Below are 27,090 nucleotides of genomic sequence, written 5' to 3'. Positions count from 1 at the left end.
CAATAAGGCATTCCAAGATGTGTCGTCAAATAAAAGAGAATATACTAATAAACATATTTTCTGTCTGGCCCAAGTACAGAACTTAAATGACAAAATTCAAATAATCACAAGAGTTTAAAATTACAGTAATGGGTACAAAAAATCCCTTTATCGGTTCTTACCAGTTCACAATATGCTAGCAAAATGTAGAAAACGGGGTCCCCACTCTAGAGAATGACACCTGATTGTGCTTCACGGGTCCATCTATGAAGTACAAAGAGGAGGTATGGCTTGTAACTCAATGCACAATGACATCACGGCAAAACCAAGCCGCCGTATTGTACTGTTTTACTGCCCATTTTCTGTCCTGGTTACTGAATATTCAAATGACGGGATGCATTAGAATATAGCACTTTGAATATTTCCACAACATGCTAGCTACTTGGTTCGAATAAATTGTGTCACATCCACTGTCAAGTGTTATATGAGCATAAGGACACAATATTCCTCCGTGTAGTGCAAGTTTTAGTTGTAATTCATTCCAAGGCACACATTATTATTTTTTTTGTCGGAACACGTATCAATTCGGTTTGAAAACACAAGAGGCTTCTTGCATTCAAATGATTGGCTGCTCCATGGAGGGTTATTAGAACGAAAGCAGAAAGTGTTCATCCATGCCCATTTGCAAGCCAACATTTTGGGAGGGAACGGTTGATGATCATGTTAATCACAACCAAAGTATACTACCTCCCGTATAATGTCCCGGTCCTCTGCCTTGGGACACACATGGCTAGAGGAGCTGGGGATTGCAATATATTAGGTAAATTTGAGACAGACATGGAATAAAGAGAGACACAGACTCAAAGTTGTTCATTGTAAAACCTCTATTTACTAAGGTTCCTAGGTTGGTGTATTGCTTGACTGGCTCTAACTCTACAGGGATGGTTTCCTTAACTGATGTTTCTAAAGGTCGTCAATGTCTAATAGTCCAAAATAAGTCTGTGTCTAAACCTATGCTTGCTCTCACTGTTTAGAAAAAGGTGATAGGAAGTCTTTAAAAAAAAAGAAAATAGAGGTTCCACAGAAAATTGGAATCCAGCACTGGTTTCAGGTGGTCTTCTCACCAGGTGTAGTTTGGTCAATGTCACAAAGTTCAATCAAAAAAGGCTGTTTGTAAGACCACCTTTCTCCACAGAGACCTTCCAGTGGTTTCAAATACCTTCAGTGCCTTTGGGTTCCCTTCCCCAAGCTTCACCTTGTACTAAACACCACAAAGGAAATATAACAGTTCCTTTTGAAGCTTCTCGGGGCTTCCTTTCTCATGCTTCAATCCTTTCAACACAACAAAAACAATAAGTCTCCAACTTGGCTGGGCCACTCACGGTTCCCTTCCCCAGCTCAAGCCCCTCTCCGCTGCCAACACAAATTGCTTTGTCAAAATGCACTTTGTTTTGTTTGTTAGGTCGCTTAGGGTGCCCTTCCCCAAGCTCATGCCCGTCTCAGTTTCAAATACCCTTTCAACTTGTCAGGATGTACCTTTCCTGTTGAACACAGTTCTTTCACACACACTTCACATGTGGGGTACAATCGGGGCCTTTCAAAACTGCCTGGTTCTTTGCTGCTCCTAGGCGTGACCACTCTGATCTGCAACCCCTTCTCTTTATTTCTTACTTATCTTTTAAACTTCTCACCTTCAGGTGCCTCATGCACCCCTTATTTTCCTTGGCTTCTTGCCCGTGCACAGTTGCACGTTCCCTTTTCTGATTCTTTCGTTTCACTGTACACTCTTACACTTGGTTCACCATGCACACTTGCACTTTCCTTTACTTTCTCGTGCTTCTCCTGCATGCCTAATATATTGTCCTCTCTTTACCGTGTACGTTTTGCATTTCTCTTCATCGTACCCGCTTTCCACTCTTTAAACTCTTCACATGCCTTTCTTTTCGCTTTTCTCTTCCTTTGCGACACTAGTGCAACTTCCTTTCTTCTGTTTCTTTTCTTATTATTATTTCTTATACTTTCTGTCCTTTGCACACTTTCAAACCTTTCCGTGCAGCTTTAAAATTCTTTCTCTCGCTCCTCTTCAGTCAAACGCACGTTCCCGAGTTTCTCTCTCACTCACTGGTCAGCGTCACGTTGACAAGCGGTTCCACTGGATACACTGGGTTGGAGGTCAGGATCTCACCACCTGCTCCTTAGACACCCTTGGGACCGGCACAATTCCCAAGGGAACACGCATTTTCAGAAACTCCACCAGCAAGATACTGCCGGCCTTCCCCGGCTCGTTGGAGGCATGGCCACTTAGCCATGCTGCAGCCCTTCTCAAACACCGGACAAGCGTCTCGGCACATCTTTCTCCTCCAACCTGCTTCTCCTGCTGCTCTCAGCTTCCTGGCTTCTCGGGTCTTAAGAGAATCCCCAGCTCGCTCCCTTCCGTGTGTGAAACCACACCTTTTATAGTGGAAAAAATAGTCAAGTGGAGTCAGGTGTGAATGGTCATCGTTAAAGGCCTGACCCTGCCTGACTATTAGTGGGACAACTTGAGTTCTTTCTATGGTAGGTTTCCCTTACTTTCCCCATGTTGTCTCTATGGGTAATCTTCTAGGCTCTGAGTTGCCGCTTCCTTGTCCCAGTATTACTTGGAAATGGGGAGAAGGTGATGGAAGGGTTTTAGAGGATAGATCTTTTTCCTGCTACTTTATCAGGGAATCGGCAATGGGCATAGTGAAATCTTTTAGCCTGGTTTTCCAGCAAGGGGATGGTTGCCCCCTTCATTATTCCTGAAGGTTGATTATACAAACCTGAGTTTTGATGGTATTCCCTTTGATTTAAATTGGTAGAGGATGAATGGATATTAACATCAGACTCCTGTCTGTTTTCGTTTTTTCTTGCTTCCCCACCTTGGGCAATTGACTCTCCTCCCCCTTGGGTCATTGATAACAGGATCAGAATTGGGGGAAATTAGATCTTGATTTGGGTGACGGGAATCAATGTATCCCATGAAAGTGTCCGGGACTTCCTCCTCCTCTTCGGATGTCCCGTCTGAATACTGCGTCTTGCCTGGGGTTTTTCCATGAAGATTCCTCTACCCAGGTGATCCCCCCTCGCTCGTCCATCCTGAGGGTTGGGATCCAAGAGCGATGGCCCTCTCCTGGCCACCTGAATAGAAGACTCTGTGTCTAAATGGGACAATACCCCTAGGTTTCTCACAAATATTTTATGCATTTTGGGATCTGGTCTCCGACATCTGTTAAGCGGCTTCACTTCAACACTACAGCTAAGTCAATGCCTAGTCTGGGATGCTGAGGGAAACCCTTATTGATATATTTTTAGGTCCAGTTCATGTACTCTGGATGACAACCCTTATATAACAACCCTCTCTTAGAATCCCCCTGACCCCACTGAGCCAAGAAGTAGGTCAGTTTTGCAAATTTAAAAGGTTTATTTGAGAAATATAACAATAGATATCTATCACACTTTTATAATAAATTAATATTGGATATCACACTTAAAATATGACAGTGATCAGCAATGGATAAGGTTCTACTGGTAAACTGATTTGGTTACTTAGAAGTAGTATAGAGGATGAGGTAGCTGAAATGCTTTATGGTTTCAAGGAAATGCAAGGTGGAATAAATGCAGTACAGAAAATAAACTGATATGGTTTCACAAGAGATAATATGTTCACTTTTCCCCTGGTAGCAATTCACCCCCCCCCCCTATATGCAATGCAAGGAGATGGAAGTAACACACAGGCTTCAGGAATACAATTAAATACAATACGGAATTCAGTTCCCCCCAGCAAGCTTAGACAAAAGGTATGCTTTTTAAAACACGGGCAAGAGTGCTTTGTAATGTGGTGGCAAGGAAGTGAAAAATGCTAAAATTGCTTTTAATTCCCTATAGGAGGATCAGGGTGAGTGGGAGACACTTTAAATCAGTTCAGGTCAGCCCTAACAATGGTTCAGGGATGGTTATTAGGTTGCAAACGAATTTTAGCAGTTCAGGCAAAAGCGGCTATCTTTTTACAGATGACGAAATCAGGCCAAATCGCTGTAAATTTTGCGAGTGCGTAAATCGCGATTGCGGTAAAAGTATAAGGAGTAGGAAGTCGGTTCTAGGCTTGTTGGAAAGCTTAGATTCTAAGCTTTCAGAGGAAAGTTAAAACGGTTCCAGAGATACGGACAATTTAATAAAGGTAGATTTTCGGATTTAAAGTAAAACTCAAAATGACAGGTGACAGTTTGCAGCTTTAGAATGACAGATGACAGGATTTCTAGGAGGCAGTTCTACTTAGGTTAAAATAGTTTGGATTAGATTATTTTAACAAAGAGATTGGTTTTGCACAGTGAGTACTCACACTATATTTTTGAAATAAGCCGTCAAGGTCTGGTCAGGTTGGACGAGACTTCCGGTGGGTGGTTCTGAAGTCCCGGCTATCTGGGTCAGCTCTGCTCTCTGGGTCTGGCAAGCACCGGTTCTGGTCTCTCTGGATCTCTGGTCTCTCTGGATCTCTTTGGATCTCTGGTCTCTGGAGGATGATGGATTTGAAGTCTGGAGTCTCTCGGCAAAGCGTCCCGCAAGAAAGTGGAAAGTGAATGTCTCTACCTGGGCTTCAATGTTCCTTTAATGTGTTTTGAAAGTGGGTGTGCGCGTAGCATCACTAAGCCTGCCCCTCTCTTGATTTGATAGGTCAATAGATTCTTTGGTTCCTGATTTGGGAAGGGATGGTGTGTCAGAGTGATGTCATTTTTATGACCTATAGAAATGACACTCCCCTGGTCAATGTGCACACAAATCTATTTCTGATCCGAATACATATTTCCCAGGTACACAAGTGGTTGACATTACATGTACACATTATATATTCCTTATGGTCCATGCTTGTCCGCCTCTGATCAACATTTTGTGCTTTTTGGCCGGTTTACCAATATCAGACATTCACCAAAATTACACAAACGTGCGCAAGGAGTATGGACATTAATTGATGAAGTGTCAGATTTTTAACATGCAGACATTTGGAGTAAGACCCTATTTTCCGCTAGCAACCCCCCAGAATACACCACAGGGTGCTAACGCCTCTTAAAACGTGCACAGAAAAATCCCAAGAATAATGATATTATTTATATAATTTTGACCAGTCCGCACTATGAGTTATCTATCTTTTTAAAATCATGCCCTGGTCAAAAAGGGGTGTGGCTTCCCACATCACATGGTGGAATAACTGGTTTATCCACTTCCCCCAAGCTCAGCTTGCTAGCAGAGGCACTTCCCCTCCCAGTTTCCCCCAAAAGGAAGCCACTTTACGAGCCCCCCAATATAACATTTGCCTTAACCCAGGACAGGGCTTTGTTCAACTTCCTGCAGGTGCCCCTCCCCTAATCTAATCAGAGAGGTGTCATCTCCTTTTGGTGGGGAAGCAGGATGCAGCTAGGCCTGGGAAGAGTGGCTGAGCGGGTTTCTCCTGTCGGGGGTAGTTGTCAGGCAGAATTCAGCTAAATGTCACTTTAGTTCCCAGTGTAAATCAAACTTACAATTTTTACATATACATTAAATAATTACTTCCTTCAAGTCATTTCAGAATATAGTTTTACATTGTATCCACCTCTTAGAAAGTCTTTCCTTGGCCTGGTTTGGATTCCTCTGTGCAGTTTTACACAAAAGTCTGGTGGTTTTAAAACGCCGGCTTTCTGATAGTGGTGAGCACCGGTATTGCATCCATTTTGGGGATCTGTCTTGAATTACTGCATTTCAATAGATTGGTCTTTTGCTTGATAGTATAGGACTCTTGCTTAACATTGTTTTGATGGCATCCTTACAGTAGAGAGGTGATGTGGAACCCCCACAAGAAGGTTGTATCTTTGGAGTGGTCTTGTGCCAACTGCGCAGTTCTCCTGGATTCTGGCGTGAATGTGGGCGGCGATAGCTCATCCCCACATCTACCCAGTCTATTGATTCAGCATGGGTCAAAACCCTTGACACATCTCATCCTTTTGTTTAAGAACCCAAGAAATGCAATTTTAAGTTCTGCATCACTGCAATTTCACAGCACAAATCCTACAGCACAATTTGCCTTCCTGCCAGGGCTGCATCTCCCCTGGGAACAGGGGGCACCATGGGTTGCATGAGGTGCTAATTTCTGAAGGTTCTAACACTTTGGATCACAGTTATGAAGAGGTTGGGGAGTGCCTGCACCTGCCGGTTGGCGGAGACTCCCTCTTAGGGACTTCCTCCCTTAGCCATGAAAACTGTTGAGAAAAGGGTTATCCATGCTGTATTATTTTCAGTCAAGATGGCGGCTCTTAATTTCTGGAAGTCGAACCGAGGATCCCCTATGGTGGGCTGGTTGAGAAGATGTTCAAAGCTTTGTTTGGCAGAGAGGAGTGGCCTTACTGAAAGATGGTTGCAGCAGGCGGGTGAAATCGAAGTCTGCAGGTGCCCGATTTAGCTAAAGGACCCGCAGGTCACAATGCTGTGGGAAATAGGGGTACGGAGTAAATGGGCTTTCTTGCCCAGAAGTGCACCAGGCAGTGTTTGTACAGGAGGTGGGTTGGATGAGGGCAAAAAAGGGAGGAACTTTGGATACTAAATATTATTCTCGTAACCCTTCAAGTATTTTGATAATAAAAATGTTGGATATTCCAAGACTGTGGTTAAAATGGCCTTACAGTAGAACCCTAATGCACTGACGTGCTCCTTAAAAGTCGCTCAAAACTGTACGTGATGTGCAGATGGGAATCTTGGAAGGTGAAATACATTTTGGAGGCCCGAGCCCTCGATCTATAAATACAAAGAGTAAAAATGAGACATGTAGTTGGCATCACAATGAGCTAACACCAGGTGGCTTTTCCTTCTCTCTCTTTGACAGAATGCCGTGGTGTCCTTCAAAGAGCTGTGCGGCCTCTCTCCGGTGGCAAATTTCATGCAGTGTATCTTGGCGTTGTCCACCCGCCTAGTTGGGCCGGACAACGCGCCATTGGTGGTCATGAACCTCAGCGACCAGTACCCAACCATGGAGCTCCAAGGGGCCGTCCCTGAGGTCCTGCGGAAGATCGTCACGGCCTACGACATGGTAAGTCCCTCTACTACTACTACTACTACTACTACTACTCCCCTGCTTGCTTGCGTTACACTGTTACCATCCACCGAGGTCACTTCAGTCCCTCGTTCCCGCTCCAGCTTTGGTGCAAAAAGGCCTCTCCGTGATCAGACCGGATCTGACAGCTTCCGGAGGTTGCTCGCTGGGGAAGCCTTTAGTGTGCGTCTGGGGAGCGAATTAAAGGTACGAAAATCACACTTGAAGAAATGTGACTGTGCGGGTCTTTGGCCGAGCAAAGCTTTTACAGGGCCCTCCATCTTTTTCCAGTTTGATTTGGGTCCTTGATAAGGTGTGAACCTAAATTTGAGAGGCAATGGAGCGCGAGCAAAACAGTATCGGGTAGCTTAGATTGTACCACTGCACAGGGTGCATTGATGGGGCAATTGAGAGGAAAGGATGTAATCCTGGATGCTCCATTTTGAACCGGGAGGAATCCTGCATACAGCGCTATATCATAACATTATATCTGTATTTGTAAGGGCTGCTGGCAAATGCGTGTGTTCCGTGAGTAGTGGTGGCGGCTGCAGTCCAAGAGGTGCTGGCCTCTTTGCGCTAGAGAGACATACACAGCTCTCGTTTCCGCAGGTACACTTGGCTGGAAGCATCAGTCTTTCCATCACCCCTGGCCCCGCCCTGCTCTTCAGTTCCATTGTGTTCCAGGTCGGAAACTGCCCCTGAGCTCTTTCAATTGGGAAAGTCGAGTTTCATTTGGGAATGTCGAGTTTTGATCGGATGCTTTTTACTGACTGTTAACTGGTTTTTACTGGTGGAAGCGGGAATACTATGCGATACACTTTGGCCGTGCGTTTTAGGGAAACCGTTCATTGCAGAGGCCTACAATATTAAGATGTCAAATATAGAGGAATAATAGAGGTAACATATTGGCCGTTTCCCATTGGCTCCTGCTGAAGGGCGGCTGCTTTGTAATGGGGGGTGGCTATATGGCCTCCTTTTTAGGGCGATTGGAAACGTATTGCTGTTTTTCTGTGCATTGTTGTCAGTATGCGAGACATTGAGGAGTGTGGATCAACGCTCACTTACCGCACAAATACCACATCTGGACAGTGAGGTATCGAGCAGTGATTGCCGCGGGGTGGTCTGGCCATCCGAGGCCACACATGTCTGGGTCGGAAGGTGGGGCCAGGGGTGCTCTCAAAGGGGGACTGTGGCTAGAGCCCCGAGGGGAGAAGGGTCCAGATGCGTGACCTTTCTATGAGAAGGCGCGACCTCTGCGTCCAGCTCTCTGGGGCCCGACTTCCGCCGGATGCAGGAAAGGCGTGTCAGTTTGAGGTCTTTGCCGCGTGACCTTTGTTCGCTCTAGTGAACCCACTAATTGCTGGTGCGATAACTGCGCCTTTCGGGGGAACCTTCTGCCGGGTTACTTGCTTAGGCACTTGTGTTCACAGCAGATCCTGTGGGCAGGCATTCGATGGCCGGGTATGGAGTGGGCATCGTGACAGGCGATCCAGGGCTGGCAACTGCAATCCCTGGGCTGGGCACCCTGTTACTTGCATCGCCTCTGAATGTTGAGCAGCGCCCTGATGTTACTGGCAGCATTGATGGAACCCCCTATATTTAAGCTGCAGACTGGTGGTGTTGGCAGTATGGATGGACCCCTGTATATTTGAGCTGCAGTTTGGTGGTGCCAGCAGTATTGATGGCACCCTGGTATATTTGAGCTGCAGTCCGTTGGTGCCGGCAGCATTGTTGGCACCGTTGCATATTTCAGCTGCAGTCTGGTGTTGCCGGCAGTGTACTTGGCACCCTGGCATATTTTAGCTGCAGTACGTGGTGCTGGCAGTATTGATAGCACCCTGGTAATTTGAGCTGCAGTCTGGTGTTATTGGCAGTTTGGATGGCATCCTGGTATATTTGAGCGGCAGTTTGGTGTTGCCTGCAGTGTTGTTGGCACCCTGGTATATGTGAGTTGGAGTCCGGTGGTGCCGGCAGTATTGATGGCCCTCTAGTATATCTGAGCTGAAGTTTGGTGGTGCCAGCAGTATTGATGGCGCCCTGGTATATTTGCGCTGCAGTCCGGTGGTGCCAGCAGTATTGTTGGCACCGTTGTATATTTCAGCTGCAGTCTGGTGTTGCCAGAAGTATAGATGGCATCCTGGTATATTTCAGCTGCAGTAGATGGTGCCGGCTGTATTGATGGCACCCTGGTATATTTGAGCTGCAGTACGTGGCGCCGGCTGTTCTGATGGCACCCTGGTATATTTGGGCTGCAGTACGTGGTGCCGGCTGTATTGATGTCACACTGGTAATTTCAGCTGCATTCTGGTGTTACTGGCAGGATTGATGGCACTTTGGTATATTTCAGCTGCAGTCCGTGGGTGCCGGCAGTATTGTTGGCACCCTGGTATATTTGTGCTGCCTTCTGGTGTTGCTGGCGGTAATGATGGCACCCTGGTATATTAGTCGGGTGGTGCCGGCAATATTGAAGCACCCTTGTATATCTGAGCTGCAGTTTGGTGCTGTAGGTAGAATTGATGGCACTCTGGTATATTTGAGCTGCAGTCTGGTGTTGTGAGCAGTATTGATGGCCCCTGGTGTATTTGAGCCGCTGTCCGTTGGTGCCGGCAGCATTGTTGGCACCGTTGCATATTTCAGCTACAGTGCGTGATGCTGGCAGTATTGATGTCACCCTGGTAATTTCAGCTGCATTCTGCTGTTACTGGCAGTTTTGATGGCACCTATAGTTGAGCAGCAGTATGGTGTTACTGGCAGGATTGATGCCACTTTGGTATATTTGAGCTGCAGCCCGGTGGTTCCGGCAGTATTGATGCCACTTTGGTATATTTGAGCTGTAGCCCGGTGGTTCCGGCAGTATTGATGCCACTTTGGTATATTTGAGCTGCAGCCCAGTGGTTCCGGCAGTATTGATGCCACTTTGGTATATTTGAGCTAAAGCCCGGTGGTTCCGGCAGTATTGATGCCACTTTGGTATATTTGAGCTGTAGCCCGGTGGTTCCGGCAGTATTGATGGCACTCTGGTATATTTGAGCTGTAGCCCGGTGGTTCCGGCAGTATTGATGGCACTCTGGTATATTTGAGCTGGAGTCCGGTGGTGCCAGCAGTATTGATGGCACCCTGTTATATTTGAGCTGCAGTCTGGTGTTACTGGCAGGGTTGATGACACCCTCATATATTTCAGCTGCAGTCCGTGGGTGCCAGCAGTATTGTTGGCAGCCTGGTATATTTGTGCTGCATTCTGGTGTTGCTGGCAGTAATGATGGCACCCTGGTATATTAGTCGGGTGGTGCCGGCAATATTGAAGCACCCTTGTATATCTGAGCTGCAGTTTGGTGCTGTAGGTAGAATTGATGGCACTCTGGTATATTTGAGCTGCAGTCTGGTGTTGTGAGCAGTATTGATGGCCCCTGGTGTATTTGAGCCGCTGTCCGTTGGTGCCGGCAGCATTGTTGGCACCGTTGCATATTTCAGCTACAGTGCGTGATGCTGGCAGTATTGATGTCACCCTGGTAATTTCAGCTGCATTCTGCTGTTACTGGCAGTTTTGATGGCACCTATAGTTGAGCAGCAGTATGGTGTTACTGGCAGGATTGATGCCACTTTGGTATATTTGAGCTGCAGCCCGGTGGTTCCGGCAGTATTGATGCCACTTTGGTATATTTGAGCTGCAGCCCAGTGGTTCCGGCAGTATTGATGCCACTTTGGTATATTTGAGCTAAAGCCCGGTGGTTCCGGCAGTATTGATGCCACTTTGGTATATTTGAGCTGTAGCCCGGTGGTTCCGGCAGTATTGATGGCACTCTGGTATATTTGAGCTGTAGCCCGGTGGTTCCGGCAGTATATATGGCACTCTGGTATATTTGAGCTGGAGTCCGGTGGTGCGAGCAGTATTGATGGCAACCTGTTATATTTGAGCTGCAGTCTGGTGTTACTGGCAGGGTTGATGACACCCTCATATATTTCAGCTGCAGTCCGTGGGTGCCAGCAGTATTGTTGGCAGCCTGGTATATTTGTGCTGCATTCTGGTGTTGCTGGCAGTAATGATGGCACCCTGGTATATTAGTCGGGTGGTGCCGGCAATATTGAAGCACCCTTGTATATCCGAGCTGCAGTTTGGTGCTGCAGGTAGAATTGATGGCACTCTGGTATATTTGAGCTGCAGTCTGGTGTCTGGTGTTGCCGGCACTATTAATGGCACCCTGGTATAGTTTAGCTGCAGTCTGGTGTTGTGAGCAGAATTGATGGCCCCTGGTGTATTTGAGCTGTAGTCTGGTGTTGCCGGCACTTTTGATGGCACTGTGGTATATTTGAGCGACAGTCTGGTGTTGCCGGCAGTATTGACGGCACTGTTGTGTATTTGAGCTGCAGTCTGGTCTTACCTGCAGTATTGATGGTACCCTGCTATGTTTGAGCTGCATTCCGCTGTTTCTGCCTGCACTAAGCTGCAGGAGCCCTGGCAAGCCCCATAGATCAATGACTAGTATTTGTAAAGAGTAGAGCTCTCCCTAGAGAAAAGGTGGAATCTGGGAACACTTCTGTGCGGGTACTCGATTTGTGAACTCATTGAGCCATCCAGGCTTCTCCTTTATCAAGCACCTGTCCTCACCGGAGTATGGATGAGTGCCTGTATATTGCTGAAAGGGCATTCTGCAAAGCGCAATATTGTCCTGAATAGAAGAAGCAAGATGGTGGATATTATTCGTGATCAGGGAGATTCTTGGCTCACACAGCATTGCGATGTCGCTTAGCAATGGCATGTCCAGACTCTTTTGACTGGGGTGGGCCAAGTGGGGCACTAACTTATGCAGGGGTGGCATGAAGTGTACACACACACACACACACTCACTCACACTCAGACTCACACACTCTCACTCACACACTCTCTCTCACACACTCTCTCTCACACACTCTCTCTCACACACTCTCTCTCACACACTCTCTCTCACTCACTCTCTCTCACACACTCTCTCTCACACACTCTCTCTCACACACTCTCTCTCACACACTCTCACTCTCACTCACTCTCTCACACACACACTCTCTCTCTCTAGGATAATGGGGTGGCACCAGGGGAAGTGGCATATTTAGGTTTCCTTCTGCCCACATAAGTGCATGCACCCCCAAACTTTACTCCCTCTCTGCCAGACTCTGCACCTTCACCAGACTCCACCCATTCAACAAACTCTGTCTGCGTTGTTTCCAAACGACGCCCCTTCACCCCCATTTTGCTCCATAACATTATAAGGATGTTTTTAAGGTTGCAGGGATTAGGCAGTTATTGCGTTCTCTCTATTAATTCAAGACCGTTATCTTCTATGGTATGTTAATTGAAAGAGTATTTTCAGATCTCCGATGCCCAAGATTTGGAGAAGGCAGTGTGTTCTACACTTGAGTGCACTACAGGTAATTGTTACGGCTAAAAAGTGAGAAAAGGTTGTCACAAAGAATTTTGGTTTCAGTGCCAATATCTGGTTTCTCTCACAAATTTCCCGTTATTACTCTGGGAAGCAGGTAGACTGGTCTGTAATATTAATGCGACATAACTTCATTTCTACATCCGGTCTCGTCAAATGATACATATGAAATACATGCAAGTGGTACAGGCACATCTTATAAAAAGAACTCGACCCCCTTCTCATGTTTGCAGCTCTGTTGTTAGCAGACGGTAACATGAAAATAAGGTAAGTTACCTGCTGCACCTGATGTACCTTCAATCCCTTTGGCTGGAAATCCATTAAAATATGGCAAAATCACAAGTGAAATGTGTAAACTCTGCCTGCGTATAAAGGCCTCCATATAGTAAAGACAGCTGGAGAAGGTCCTTGCAATCTTTGGCTGTTCATTCTCACGGTGGAGCAATGGATACGGGCGACCTTCAACATTCATGTGTGGGAAGCAACAGCATTCCTGGTAACTGCACAATGCAGGCACCTTTTATAACACATGAAGTGCTACATACTGTTTACATCATTGCTGTTTGTGCCATTGTTCAAAATATCCAAATCTACAAGGGTAAAACTGAGCAATGGATTGGGCGTTCCAGCACAATATTACCATTGTGGGTATGGTTCAGGCTATGGGTCTTGCCCACTTGCGCTTAATGTGATTTAAAATGTTTGTTAACTCTGTAGAGTTGGTTGGACTGTACAATACATAGGAATATTTTGAGATTTGTGGGTATAGATCTAAATGTCCTGTCGTTTGAAGTACTGTTTCACAGTAAAGGTCCTACCTTGTATTTAAAATATAGTTATGTAAAATGACTTATAAACATCACAGTTATGCATTGTTACATAATTTGAAGTTGGTTCTCCTGGTAGTACTGAGCGTGCAGCAGAATGCCATCAAATACACATGATAAGCCCAGTAGGGATGCCATTTGCCAGTTTAGCACTGAGCAGCTTCTGTGAAGATGGCTCTATGGTTATCTTTACAGCTGTGAAACGGTGTGTACCTTTGGCAACCCGTTTTTGTTGGTCTCACCCTTCTGTGGCTTTGGGTATCCTTTCACATGTTTCTTGATGCACTTGCCCATTCAGATTTACTCTTCGGCATTTTAACTTCTCTAGGATCTATTTCCTGCTTGCACCCTTTGGGCGGCCACAGACCTCTGATAAGTGGGGCCGGGGAGGGAAATGAGCGCTTGCTTCTGAACAACATTGTAGTGCAACCTGTGGAATCTCTGAGCTTGACGTAAGCATAGGCATGTGTTTAATGTTGTAAATGTAAAAAATGAGGCATCATTTTACGTTTCTGAAGGGAAACCCCTCATTTTTGCAACGGTTCAAAAAATGCATGTTGTGTATTTGAATATAAAAGTGATTGCTTAATACTCTGTATGTGTGTATTGATGAGAAAGCACTCCAAAGATAACGTGAAGTGGCACCAATAAAACCAATGAGGTTTGGGCTGTTTTGCATAATAAAGAGCCTTTTGGAAAGATAAGAATGCCAACAAGCTTTTTACCTGCCATATGTCTGTGAGTTGTACGACTGAATCACTAAATACCTAAAACACAGGGCATGTTACGTGTTTCCTTTTTTAAAATATTTAAACAAAACTCACCCTAACAATAAAGCTTTTGTAAATATCAAGCATATGTACAAGTTTGCTCATCATCTGTCAGAGTGGAATGACTGCTAACAGCTCAGAATTACTTGATCAGCGAGACTCGGAGAAACATAATTGGCTTTATATTTAAAAAATGATCTGCCGCCGTAGTACTCGGCCTACGTGGTGTAAGTCTAGCCAGGTAGTCGGTGGTGGCTCCGGACGGAGCAGAGGCAGCAGGACTTCCTTATGTGTGGTCACGTTATCAGTCACGTGACTATTGCAGCACGTCAGAGGGAGGGGGCGGGGCCAATGAACAGCCTGCGGCGGTGAAGCAGCCAGAGACCAGAATGCTGGGGAATCCTCCTCTCCCTCAACCGCACGGCAGTGCAGCAGGTGGGGAAAAGGCGAGTCTGGCCTATATATATAGCCAGTGGTAGCATTACAGCTAACAGTTTCAACCCATCGGAGGGGAGTCCTGGGAACTTTCCCCTGCACATCGAGGAACAGCTTGGGGCTGTGTTACCATGGTTGACAACTTACATCCGTGACAAGTGCCATATGGAGAGTTGCAGCATCAATGCAATTTGCCACTGCTTCCAGGTGATCCAGTGCCACTTGGTTGGGGTATGCCATGCCGGACAGTTACTTTTGCGCCTTGTCTCAGGGCAAGGACTCTTCAAAACTCTGGATATAATTCCATAGCCTTGAATTACTTGCCGAGAAATAGGAATCCCTGTTTTCCTGGCACAAATACAAGCTGTTGGCATACATTTTCTTCCAAATGATGGCTAGCGCAGAATTTCTTTTCCCAGGCCGGGCTGAGGCGATTGACACTGGGATAGAGACTCAGCGACCGCTACAGGCTGAGTTTACCTCCAGCTGCTTATCAGTAGAAAGAATACAATGAGTTTTTTTTACCACTATCTATTGACCTCCAAAAGACATCTGCCTAAATTGGAATGCCAGACTTGGAGAGCATTGCACTGCCCACACTAAGCGTTGCCAACTCATCTGTTTCCAGTAGGAGGAGTTTGGTAAGGAGGGATGAATTGGGAGATCCAGAAGTCCATGACTCCCAGGAGTCCCCAGTTCAAGCACGGTACGGGGATCCCGGGTATGGCTGAGAAGCTGGTTGGGGGAGAACAGCAGCTGTAGGGGCAGTGGCTTAATTCGTGGGGGCCAGCAGTGACATTGTTGGTGTAGGTAGGACTGGGGAAAAGCCCTGCAACCAGTAGCCAAGCGACCTGGTGATGGCCTGATCCAGAGTCAGACAATGAGCAGTGCATCACAGCTTAAGGAAAATACCCTCCACTTAACACTCCTCTTTGGCGCAGTCGTTTTCCACTCATGATGGTCCTTCAGCTAAGCTTTGACCATTGCCGCCAATCTCAGGTAAACATGGCGGCGAACTTCAAGGCCCATTTGAGCAGGAGCCAACATTGCCCTCTTATGGGCCAGTCACCTCTCAAAATACAACTTGCAAGCCCCCCAGGGAACGCAGCTCTTGGACTGCGCACGCGCAGCAGACGCACACACCAGGCGAGCTATAATTATTACATCATAATGCGTGACATATTAAAAAGCAAGTGCAGTAGACTGCTCAGCGCCTAATGTTGGAGCACATGCTGTTTTTTAAAATTATTTTAATTTTCCAGAAGCACTTGCTTTTTCTTAATGTATCCCTTATTTAGAACAAAAAGCAGGAAAAAAAGGGTTTGAAAAAATGAAATGAGACGCTAGAGTCCCAGTCTTGTCATGTGTTTAGGTTGGTACAGTCTTGTCCTGTGATCCTCTGCTCCGCCCCCACTTCTCGGGACTTGTTTGGATTAATCGGGCGGTGTCCAACATGAGGCCTGTAGGCCGGACCGGGCTCCTGATGCCGCTTTCTCTGGCCCTGAAACGGGCCCTGCATATTGCATAGTAATGCGCCTTGACACGGGACGGCAGAGGAAAGAACATGCTCCTCGCTGCTGCGGTGGCTACAGTTTTTGGGTAGCGAAAGAAGGGGTCTATAAACTATTTTTTGCCGACCTACACTTTTGCCAATTTATTTTTCACTGATTTTTCAATGTTTGTTTTAACCGCAGAATGTGGGGGAGACGGAGAGTACCCACGCACCTCACTCTTACTACCTGCACCCCCGAATAAATCGTACCCCAATTTACCATCTGCAAAAAAAGTGGAACCGAAAATAAAAATCAGTGCAAATGCTTTTGGCGAAGTGTAGGCCAGCAAAAGTCAGCTAGACGGAAAGAGACAGACGCTAGTGGCCAATTCGCCACAGATCGTCTCTGAGCACCGCCGACTCAAAGCAAAACAGCCTAAAAGGATGGGATACAAAGTTACCAGCGAAAATAAACCAAGCAAAGGAATACACAGAAGTGGAGTCACCGAAGTATTAAGCCGCTCCTTTCTGAATGGTGTTAGTTCCCGAAGCCGGCCTGTAAGAACTGGGCACCATTTATAAAGCGAGGAGGCAATTGTTTTTGAGGTCCACAAGATCCAAAAATGCAATATAAAACCTCAATGCTGTTAGGAACGTCCACTTAGAAGAAGGTCGCACCTAAAAACGGTTCGATAACCGTAAGAAACATGGACCTTTAATGATCCTTCAAATATCCGCTCATGCTCCCTGTTGCTGGCGCAAAATCATATCACATCTTTGCCTCCAAAAAATGACATAACAAGGTTACCAAGCATGAAAAACTCAAATTCTGAACTTTTATTGCAAAATTCAATGAATGTTGCAGTTTCAGTTCAAGCTCCCATGGTGTGGACAGTGAGATGTGCTTTTAAATTCAAACTGGCTCCCCGGTCTCATTGTGTGGACACCCCTGTATTAAACTGATGTTGAAAAGCTTGCTAGGAACGGGAAGATGGCAACATGGCATTCTTTGCATCTTAAATTACTTATTACTATAAAATATTACTAATGGTGATTTCAGGAGGCCTGATAGTGGAAGAGTCCAATTTCACTAGCTAGCCAGTAGCCAGGGCACATTTTCCACCCTGGATTGACTATTCTATACCGTCTGATTACTCCGAAACATTACAAGCAACTGCTTTATTGCCCCATTAACCCAAGCAGTTTGGTTAAAGTCTGGGATAGGAAAAGTCCATGTTTGGTTACGTTACCCCATGGAAGGGGAATGTTTCTTACCTGCAACTCCTGTCCGAAACCAGAGGACTCTCTCAGCTCAACATGCGGTTAGAATCTGAGGGGAAGAGGAGGGTCTAGTCTAGGACTACTCGAGGACCCATTGGTGGCGAACAAAACCATCCATAGCAAGGGTGTCAGGCTACAAAATGTAGGTTGTTCTTGTCTATAGCAAGTGGAATCAAAAGGTGGCCGAGGATTCCCAGCCTGACGACGGGGAATATTCACAGCATGTGAATCTATGAAAGATCCAGTGCTGGAGGTTATTGATTGTCCATAATTAAACGTTCACTGGTTATGAGGCATCTAGGTGACTTGCAGGGGTGTTGCTAGGTCTGGAAAATATCTGGGGCTACACTAATGTTGGGAATTGGGGCTAGCCTTTTGGCTGTAGCCCCATAGCTTCTATCAGAGGCTATAACCAAAAGACCTGGGCTATGTTCCACCAGCCCCCAGCCGACCCCTCATAGCAATGCTCGGATTCAGGGCCTAACTCTTTGTGTCAGTATCGCGTGGAGAACAATTTTAAAGCAAACCTGTGAGATTTGGAGAGAGAAGTTGGTTCCTGAATGCTGGTGGATCACGCAAAGCTCAACTTGAGAGCTCAATGGCGATAGATGTCTCCCAGATAGATGTATTAAATATATTATAAAAACTGACCCATCAGGTACTGGTCCATCTCCAAACTTCCTGCACAGTTAAAGATAGGAAAAGCACTGTACTGCAGCAACTATCTGCTTGAATGGACGCCTCGGATGGCCTAGACTCCTCCCCATCATAATTTGGCTCACAGGACCAATAGCATTGCAAAGCCTTATGTATGTGTGACTGAAAGACCTGGGCGAGGCAGAACTGCTGCATCAAAGGGGTTTGTACCAGGCTAAGGGTGCTCTTGGGGTGGCCATACTACTAGTAGTGTGCTGGTCTCCTTGGCCACGCTTTCAGTACCATTAACTAATTCAGATTTCTATATGGTTTTCATTAGGCATGCATCTGGGCTAAGCGTCCTAGGCGACAGTGGCGTGGCCTGGGGTGGCACGTGCTACCTCTGAAATCAGATTGGCCACTGGCCTGCTGCACTACCATCTCGGCTGACGGGAGGGAGAGGAGGCCGTCCCTCAGTTGCGAACACTGGCTACTTCACTGCTGTGTTCTGTGCCACCCCATAGTATGCCACAGAGGTCACCTGACGGATAACATGACTGCATCAAAGGAAGTCCTGCTAGGAAATTCACAGCCCTGTTTGTTCTTCTCAAAGGGATCCGTTCTAAGGGCTTAGACCCATCCTGTGTTGTCCTGTTTGTGACTGGCGTGACTACACACATAGTTCCCAACTTCCATGAGACTTCCAATCTAATCGTGTTTCTTTCCACCCGGTCACTCCAGCTGCCTCTCCTCAGCCGGGACTATCCCTCCCCTAAAACTTTGATCTACTATCCCATCAACGGTCAGCCACTTGCCACACCGCCTTACCAGGTTTTTGTGGGCTAGTTTGATGAGTTACTTCACTATGCGGATAGTTTTGAGCATTGTAGCTGAATAAATATTCTTTCAATATTTGCACGATTTGCATCACATTTATCAACAAACTCCCCCTTTGGGTATTATTAAAACAGTCTGTCACAAAAGGAATGAATTGCCATTTCACCTGTGGGCCACTTTTTCATTGGTGTCTGACATTTGTATGCCAGAGTCCGACCCTGTCTGCACCTGATTTCTTCTGTATCTCCACGACTGGTGGGAGATTACTTGGACCCCGTTGATGGCTTCCAAGGGTACCAACTTCCTCCCTTTCCTGCATGATCGACTCCCTCTCTCCTCCTCTTGGCCAACGTTTCTCCTTTGTCTTCTAGGAATTGGGATGCAAATTGCTGTACCTGAACATGAAGGTGAGGGCTCTGCCTCGACCCACCTCCTCCCAGCCTGGCAGAGGAAGGTTAGAAACTTTACAGTCCAGGGAGGGAATAGGCTTCTGAGCCATCCTGGGACCTGGCTCGTATCTACAGCACCGCTGGGAGAAACTCTGAAGACGGGGGAGCCAGCGCAGGTCCTGTCCTTGCTTCAGCAGGAGCACTGGCTCTGCAGGAACAAGCGGGAGGGCAAGTTCTTGACCGCTTCCGCAGACATGGTTTACTAGACCACAAAAAACTAAAGTAACAGAGAATACCAGGTCTATCCAAGCCCTATGGTCTAACCTGGAGAGAACCGTTAAATTTATAAAGGCAAACAAAAGACCATAAAGCGGTGTACTCTGTGTGGTAAGCTCTAGACCAGTGAACACACTTATACAGAAAATATATCATATAAACAAACAAGACATACAAAGTGACTCAATCCAATTTGCTTCACTAAACTCATTTTTTAAAAACATTTTTTGATTTTATTTTTTAATAATAAATAATCAGAGAAAGATATATCAATACAAAGTCATCACATATATCTAAAAATCATCCATCGTGCCACCATAATAGTACCTCTAAAAAGTTTCAGACACTCAAAATCAGTCTCATGCAAACACACTTCACTCATACTCAACCATTCAAATTCAATTCACTATTATTTCTTTCAATTGTGATTGTTGTTTCTTTCAATTATAACAATTCACACACAAGTATAAAACAGTATACTAAAATACAAACTCCAATATCAACAATATATCAGAGCGTGTCACAGTGAAGTAACAAAATATTCTAAATAATACACAACAATGTGATATAGACTTATGTCTTATTACAACATCAAATTCCCCGGCCCAACATGTTTCTTTCTATATATATTCAGTTTCTTCAGAAATTCCTCAAGGGTAAGTGGGTCCAGTATTTTCAGGGGAGTTGAAATAGAGATACAGACGTGTGGACAGGACACAGAGCTTACCTGAAAGATAAAAACACAGAGAAACACACATAATCGGGCTCAAATGCGTAATTGTACCAATTAAGAACTGCAACACCCACTGAATTAATAAGCGGGGTGCACACCAAGGGGTTACTCAAAACCTCACTTCGTCCTTCCAATGAAGAGATCACAAGTACCCACTAGGGGACTATGACGGGGGGACCATCTCAATTGTGTCTCTCCCCAAAATAACCACCATCACCACACCAGTCACTATACCCCCTTCAATCCATCACAATCAACTAGGTTTAAACAAAAATGCAAACAAAATTAAAAAAATTTAAAAAAATTTAAAACAAAAAAATAAAAAGTGTCAGACATTAACTTAATAATAGAAGACACTGAATCGTACCACCACCGGCGAACACCCTGAGTAAAAACCGAGTGCGTAAACACGTATGGAAGAAAGACTCACAATCCCAGGCTGCACCGATAATTCCAAGACAGCCACACCACTGGCTGTACGAATTCACAGTGTGACCCCTTCAATGGGTCTGCTGACAATGATGATGTTATTATATATATATATATATATGCCACAATTATTTCGCCCACTTGGTCAGGCTGGAATTGATATACTGCCGCACAGCACTGCCGCGCACATATAAAGGAGAAAAAAGAAAAGAAAAGAAAAAAAGAAAAAATGGAACAAATAGAACCCGCTCCATATCAAGCGTATCAGTTGATTACCAAACCGTTAACAAAGCCAACCGTCACTGTGCATTCTATCACTTTTAGCAAAGAAGAAACAAACGGTTATCCAACCAGGTGGTACTAACCTGATGTTCCAAAAACACCAACTTTAACGCATGACGCGGATGGAGCTGCCAATCATGCCGCAATGCTGCCAAAATGATTCAAATCCAACGGCGCGCACTGGATTGTAATATCCATATGAGATAATATATCTAAATAGCAAAAAGAAGATCACTCGCCATATTAGAAGACCAACATAAATATAGTCAACTGTCCAACATACTGCGTGTCGCTGGATCTCTACAACGGCACTGCTATAGTGGCATTTCACAGTCTAACTACAAGAAACGTAATGACTTAGAATCTAACTCAAGTGTTAATCTCTTATCTTGGTTCTGACGAGTTCCCGGACATGAATCCAATATACGTGCTTACCTCCAAATGCGAACGCGATGTAACCCGTCCACGGCAACAAACAAACAAGCCGCTATGATGAGCCATGTCTAACGCCTAAATACTCTGTCGAGTTGCACGTACAATCACGTGACACTCGACACCGTACCGATGGCACTATTACTCATCTGGGCGAGTCCCGTAACGTCACCGGACCACAACGTGAATATACAAATTTCAAATGCTTTACTAGACCACCAGTTCACTAGGAGATGCAGAATTTTGTGAAGCTGTTCTGTGGAAATGATTGTCTGATATGAACTTTGGAAGAAAGCCTGCTTTGGTCAGCACTGCTGAAATTCCAATTTGGAAAGTGAGAGCTTACCCATTGATTTTGAGAATTTCTTACGCGCACCAAACAGACTTAACTGCATTCGGGCGCAGATGATTACTACCCAACAGGAATAAGGTGTGTAAGTACTACATATGATCGCTTACTGACTATCTTATTTAAATAGGAAGGGTTTTAACATCTTTCGGAACAATTCCATGGTCTGTCATTCTCGAATTTCCAGTGGTAACTGATTCCACAATTGACTGAGACATGGTATCCAACAAAGAGGTTTATCTATCTATGAATTTCTTTTTAAGCGTATCGTGCAAAAGCTCCCCTCTTAATATGCCATCAGGCAGGGTTGGCGTAGAGAAATTAGGTTTGTCGCCAGGCTGGTGGTTCTAAAAAAAGGTGTCTCACAAAGGCAGATGGGGCTGGGTGGTATAGCAAGTACAGGGCAGGCTCACCTGACATTTAACTGCTCCTATCCCCAGGCCGGTCTGCCTCTCAGAGTCACCAATCTGCCCTAAAAAGCTCCCGGCTTCCCGCACCTCTAAGTGAGGTGGTCCATTCATCCCCAGACTAGTTGGCAAACTGACAGGTTAAATAGGATTTCACAGTCCCGCTTGCTTAATCGTAAATGACCGCCACCGCTGAGAGGGAGTGCTGTGCTCAACGACGCAAGTCGTGTTCCTGGCTTTATTTGAAACTTGCTAAAATGGTTGCTTGGCACTAGCACGCTGTAACCGTCTTTTTTTTTTGTTTCTTAAAATAGACTCTCAAGCTGCACATGAGCTCCAATTATGTGTAGCAGTTGAAAAGCTTTTCTCTGAATGAATTGCGACAGTAATTGTAGCTCTGAGTGCCATGCGAGGTTTGGCCAATGTATTCATTATTAAAACACACAGTTGCTGCATTTCACTGCACTTAAATACGCTGGCAAGGATCAAGCCTTTTCCGACTTGGGCAAACAAACGGAGTGGGCTCCGCAGGCCCTCGCTCTGCCAGCAGGCCTCTGCTGCTGCCCGCGCTGCCAGTGTCAATGTTTGCCCTGTGGCTTGCTGCTGAGGTAGAACTGAAGGCTGGGGTATCGTTTCATCCGTCTGAGAACCCCGTGACCCTCCGGAGCCGAGCTCCTCCGCCGCAGGCGCTGAACCCGGGCAGCCTGCAGAAGTTGGCGCGAAACCCCGGGAGCAGAGGCGTGTTCTCGCTTCCCGCGCACGCAGACCAAACATTTAGTGCACGGCCGCAACTGCTCTGCAAACACCACCTGCGGACGTTGCTCGAGAGCGCGCATTGCACAGTGGGAACGAAACACGCAGCCGCCTGTGTGTTATGCAAGGCTTGCCTGTATATTGGTATAATAGGATCACGTGGCGAATCATAGACCTGCGTAGTGATGCTTCCTTGTGCATATAGCGCCTTCGCCAATGCGATTTGCATGGTACTCCTTTATCGACCTCGGAAGGGTGAAAGGCCGAGTTGGCCTTGCCAGGATTCGAACCGGTGACGTGCAGATCGCACACAGATTGCAGCAGCGAGCACTCGACCGGCTGAGCTATCTTCCCCGGCTTCATGTGCACTTTATAAACCTAATCCTTTCTGTGTATCGATAGCAGTTATTACTTCTTAGCGTAATTGGTCTAATTTTATCCACACTGAAAGGATGGGCTGGTCCGCTGGGGGTTGAACAGCTAACTGGCTGGCTAGGGGCGGATTCTAGGAGGCGGGGGCATTGTCCACCACCGACTTATCAGACTACTGTGCCTATTGCCACGAGCTTGTGGATTCAAAGCGCTTTGTTTCATTCAAGAGAAGGGGGAAGGGCGGCAATGACTGGCGGCATGAGGAGATCCAGCTAGTTTACCTGATATGTGCCTGCTCTGCACCCATTGGAGGACGCATGACACAAACCTGCTCGCACCCACCCACCACGAGCAGTCATGGAAGCGATGCACTTCTCTTTCACAGAAGTCAGGCTATCAACGCCATTGAGGTTTGGAGTCCAATCGGATACATTGTCTGTGATACTGCTGGGCAGCCGCACCTTAACGAGGAGCTGGCAATAACCTAGTTCAGGGGTCTGCAGCCTGCGACTCTCCAGATGTTTGGGACTACATCTCCCATGCTCCCACGCCATTGCCTGTGCTGTGGGGCCGACGGGAGTCAAACATCTGCAGAGCCGAAGCCTGCTGACCCGTGGCCTAATTCATACATTCCTGCTCACAGCACAGCCCTTTCTCACATGTGAAACTGTGGTGGGCCATTTGCATCAGAAAGGCCGCAGGGGAGCCCGAGTTACCTAGAAAGTCTGCTCCCTCTTCGAAGACCATTACACCGAGTCCTAAAGTAAAAGAACTAAGCTTCTTGTATATTCACGATGACTGCTGTCACAAAGAGGTTGTCTGACATAGTCATATTTTCTTCACACTATGCATAGCTAGTTAAAAATACAATATGCAGGTCCATTCTGTGTCTAAGTACTGAACTACTAGTGGTGTGCTGCACATGAGGGATTTTCTGTGCTTGCGATTTTAAAATTTTTTTTATTTTGTCTTCCACACAGTGTGTGGAAAATGAAGCCGCAAGCCGTCTCTTTTCGCTTGGCCTATTTCTAGAAGTGCTTCCATGTTTGGGTTGCTTTACTTTGTGGTTTGTTGTTATAATTGGCACGTTTTCTCTGTAAAACAGCATTATTGTAGTGCTCGAAAACCAAAACATAAAAAATGTGTATCGGCTTCAGCTCTGAAAGGTATGTGGTCCAGTGCCGAAATTGCAGAGCAGATTAAAATCTCGACTTCCCTTTCTTAACCACAGAATGTGATCCTGGGCTAATAATGTAACTTTACTTTATCTGCAAACATTGGGCGTCCATAGAATCGAGTCCTGAAACCCTTCATTCGGTGTGGCACATTTTATGTTTCAGGATAACATGGTCTCTCTAGTATTCCTCTACTAGGGGCAGCGCCGGGCCATAACCTACAGTTTTTATTGTAGCACTGGGCCTGCCCCAGCCCTATATCACTTGGTCCGAACGGACGATGTATGCCAGGGCACTAAAGTTTCTAGTATAGTGGGCTGAATGCAGCTGAACCCACCTCTTCTCCCGCTACCCCGAGTAGATTGGGCAGGAAGAACTCTGCCCTGTAGGAGAAAGCGTGAAACTCTTTCCCTATGCCCTGCGATTCTGTAGAGTTACTGGGTCTTGTATAGCCCAGTGTTGGCCTTTTGGCACCGCAGTAGGCGGGTGGGATACTAATGTATAATGAACAGGGCAAGGGTGTGTTCTTGCAGTAGGCCTGATCTGAAAAGGTAGAGGGCTCTTTAGTCTCCACAAATGGGTTTTGGGCTGGACCACGTTCCATTGTGCTAGCGTGTTGTTTCGTTGTTGCCACTGCTGTGTTGTCAGGCTAGGCGGGGAGGGGGGAGGTGGAGGTGGTAAAGAATGGTTCAGAAGTGCTTACTGTTGCCAGGCTTTGCCCGCAATCCACCCAACACATGTGCACAAAACTTTGGGAACATAAAAGAAAGGTGCCTTTACTAGTTCATATCCCTGCAAATCCTTCCAAAGCTGTTATGCTATGTTGCATTATGCCAAAGTCCTGCTATGTCCATTTAAGCTATGCCAGGGCACCCATTCAGGGCCCACAATGTGTAGTACATTTCCTGGGGGCCCACACCTTATGGTCCCCTGATACCTTGTAGCCACGCTAACCGTGGCGCACCAGTCAGGTTAGGTATTGTCAGCCTTTGTGGGTCGGGGGTCTAGTTGTTCTTAAAGGGATATGTAAGGCCTGTTGGAGCAAAAGTGGCAGGGCTTTGGAGATGAAGTGCAGTTACCCCCCCCACCCCCCAGGTCCCTTTAATGTGCCTTGGTGGGAACCCCACCAACCCCTGCTGCTGGCTTTTATTGCATAAGGCTCCTTTCAGCGACCTCCAAAAACATGAAAAAAATGTCCCAATGGCAATGCATATTGAAGGGATTTGGTTTTTGTAAATGTCGGACAGACCCTTCCATGTTTGGGGCACTGCCAGTTCTCCAGAGGCAGCAAATGCACCTTCCGTCTCCCCACCCCTCGCTCATTCGCTCTGTGCGTTTATCCTTTAGATTTGCGGTGCCCTATATCTTTGAGGCAAGGCTCGTGATGGTCTCTGGGCACGAGCCTCAATGCATGTTTTACAGTGGCAATGATGGCATAGATTATTTTGACAGCACTCGGATTTTTCTTTGGGCACATCTACATTAAAAGGTGGTCAGCGCTGGAATACATTGAGGCAGGGAGCAGGGTAGTCTATTATTTGCACAGGCAGAATGAAAATGTTTCAGTGGCAATGCTGGCATACATTTGAATAGGATTTTGACTTTTCTTTGGGAAACACCTCACTTAAAAGGCACGGGCAGTGCTGGCATACTTCCCACACTTGGCAACTTTCTAGGGCATTGATACTACGAGAGGATGCGGGTGGCTCTTATAACCAGACCTAAACACAGTTTAATGTAAATCAGACCCTTTTAGAAACTGCTACTCTGTCGGTGCTGTTACATTTTATTTATTAGTTTCTAGTGCGCCTTAGCCGACAGGCTTCAGGGCGCTGTTCACACAGAACAGGTGACGAGACAAACGGTTCCACAACTCTTTAACACAAAAGCACTGACTAAATGTGTTTTATGAAATTGTATGAAATGTAATCCTTTACAATCTGGTGTGTGCTCACACTTTAGCCGCGACCACAAACGGCAATTGGTCACTGAGCTATCCCACCTCCCCGCCCCTGACTCTGTAGAATTTCGTACACAGCGTTAATAGCGCAGGCTATGTAAGGGCCTTTGTGGAAGGAGGTTTACATTGTAAGGAAGCTTGGTGGGTTCAGCGCCTGCTGCTACTGTAGGTCATCCATACGATTTTAGTGACATGGTTGTACTGTTGAGTTGGGCAACAATGTGACGCCTGTTATGAAAAGCTCCTAAAGGTGTTTGAATCTATGCGCTGCGTGCAGTGATCGCAGTGTGAATTTTACCGCAAAATGACACCATTGCATTGTAGTAGTCGTGTGTATATAGCTGCCAAGCCGAAGTGCTCAATTCTTTGGGGGCGGGGGGGGGGGGGGGGCTGTGTGCATCCTGTAATAAGAACCCATGTTACAGAAACTTTGCACCAGAGCACTGCCATTTTGCACAGTATTTGTACTAGTGCATAAGCGATTGATCCCTTGAAAATGTACACACTTGCACTGCAACAGGTCGGAGATTGTGATCTGGGCCCTAGTGTGCAGTAAAACCAGAGGGCCTCGATGTGCAGGAAAATAGTCAGATTTGCAGACAGGCTTTGCCTCCGAGAGGCCGGTAGGGCTGGGTAGGAGTAGCAGGACTTTTATCTGTCGCAGATAGCTACAACCTGGCAGTACGAAAGGTGGTGCTTTTCAAAGTCCATGAGCGCCTGCTGAGCGACGCTGTCCCTTGTCATGCAAGCAAAACAAGACTCTGAAGCAAGCTTGGCTCACGCTTGG

General features: G+C 46.3%; 1 protein-coding gene across 1 annotated transcript in view; it reads left to right on the top strand.

Annotated features, from left to right (window-relative positions):
* PLCL2 (phospholipase C like 2) overlaps positions 1–27,090 on the top strand; it is a 623,826-nt gene that overhangs the window by 343,784 nt on the left and 252,952 nt on the right. The window contains exon 3 of the mRNA XM_069648899.1: positions 6,848–7,051. Coding sequence (XP_069505000.1) covers positions 6,848–7,051 — 204 coding nt within the window. The remainder of the gene's footprint in view (positions 1–6,847; positions 7,052–27,090) is intronic.

This window comes from Ambystoma mexicanum, chromosome 2q, assembly GCF_040938575.1.
Source record: "Ambystoma mexicanum isolate Mex_15411 chromosome 2q, UKY_AmexF1_1, whole genome shotgun sequence".
Lineage (NCBI taxonomy): Eukaryota > Metazoa > Chordata > Amphibia > Caudata > Ambystomatidae > Ambystoma > Ambystoma mexicanum.
This window is presented reverse-complemented; position numbering and strand designations above follow the sequence as displayed.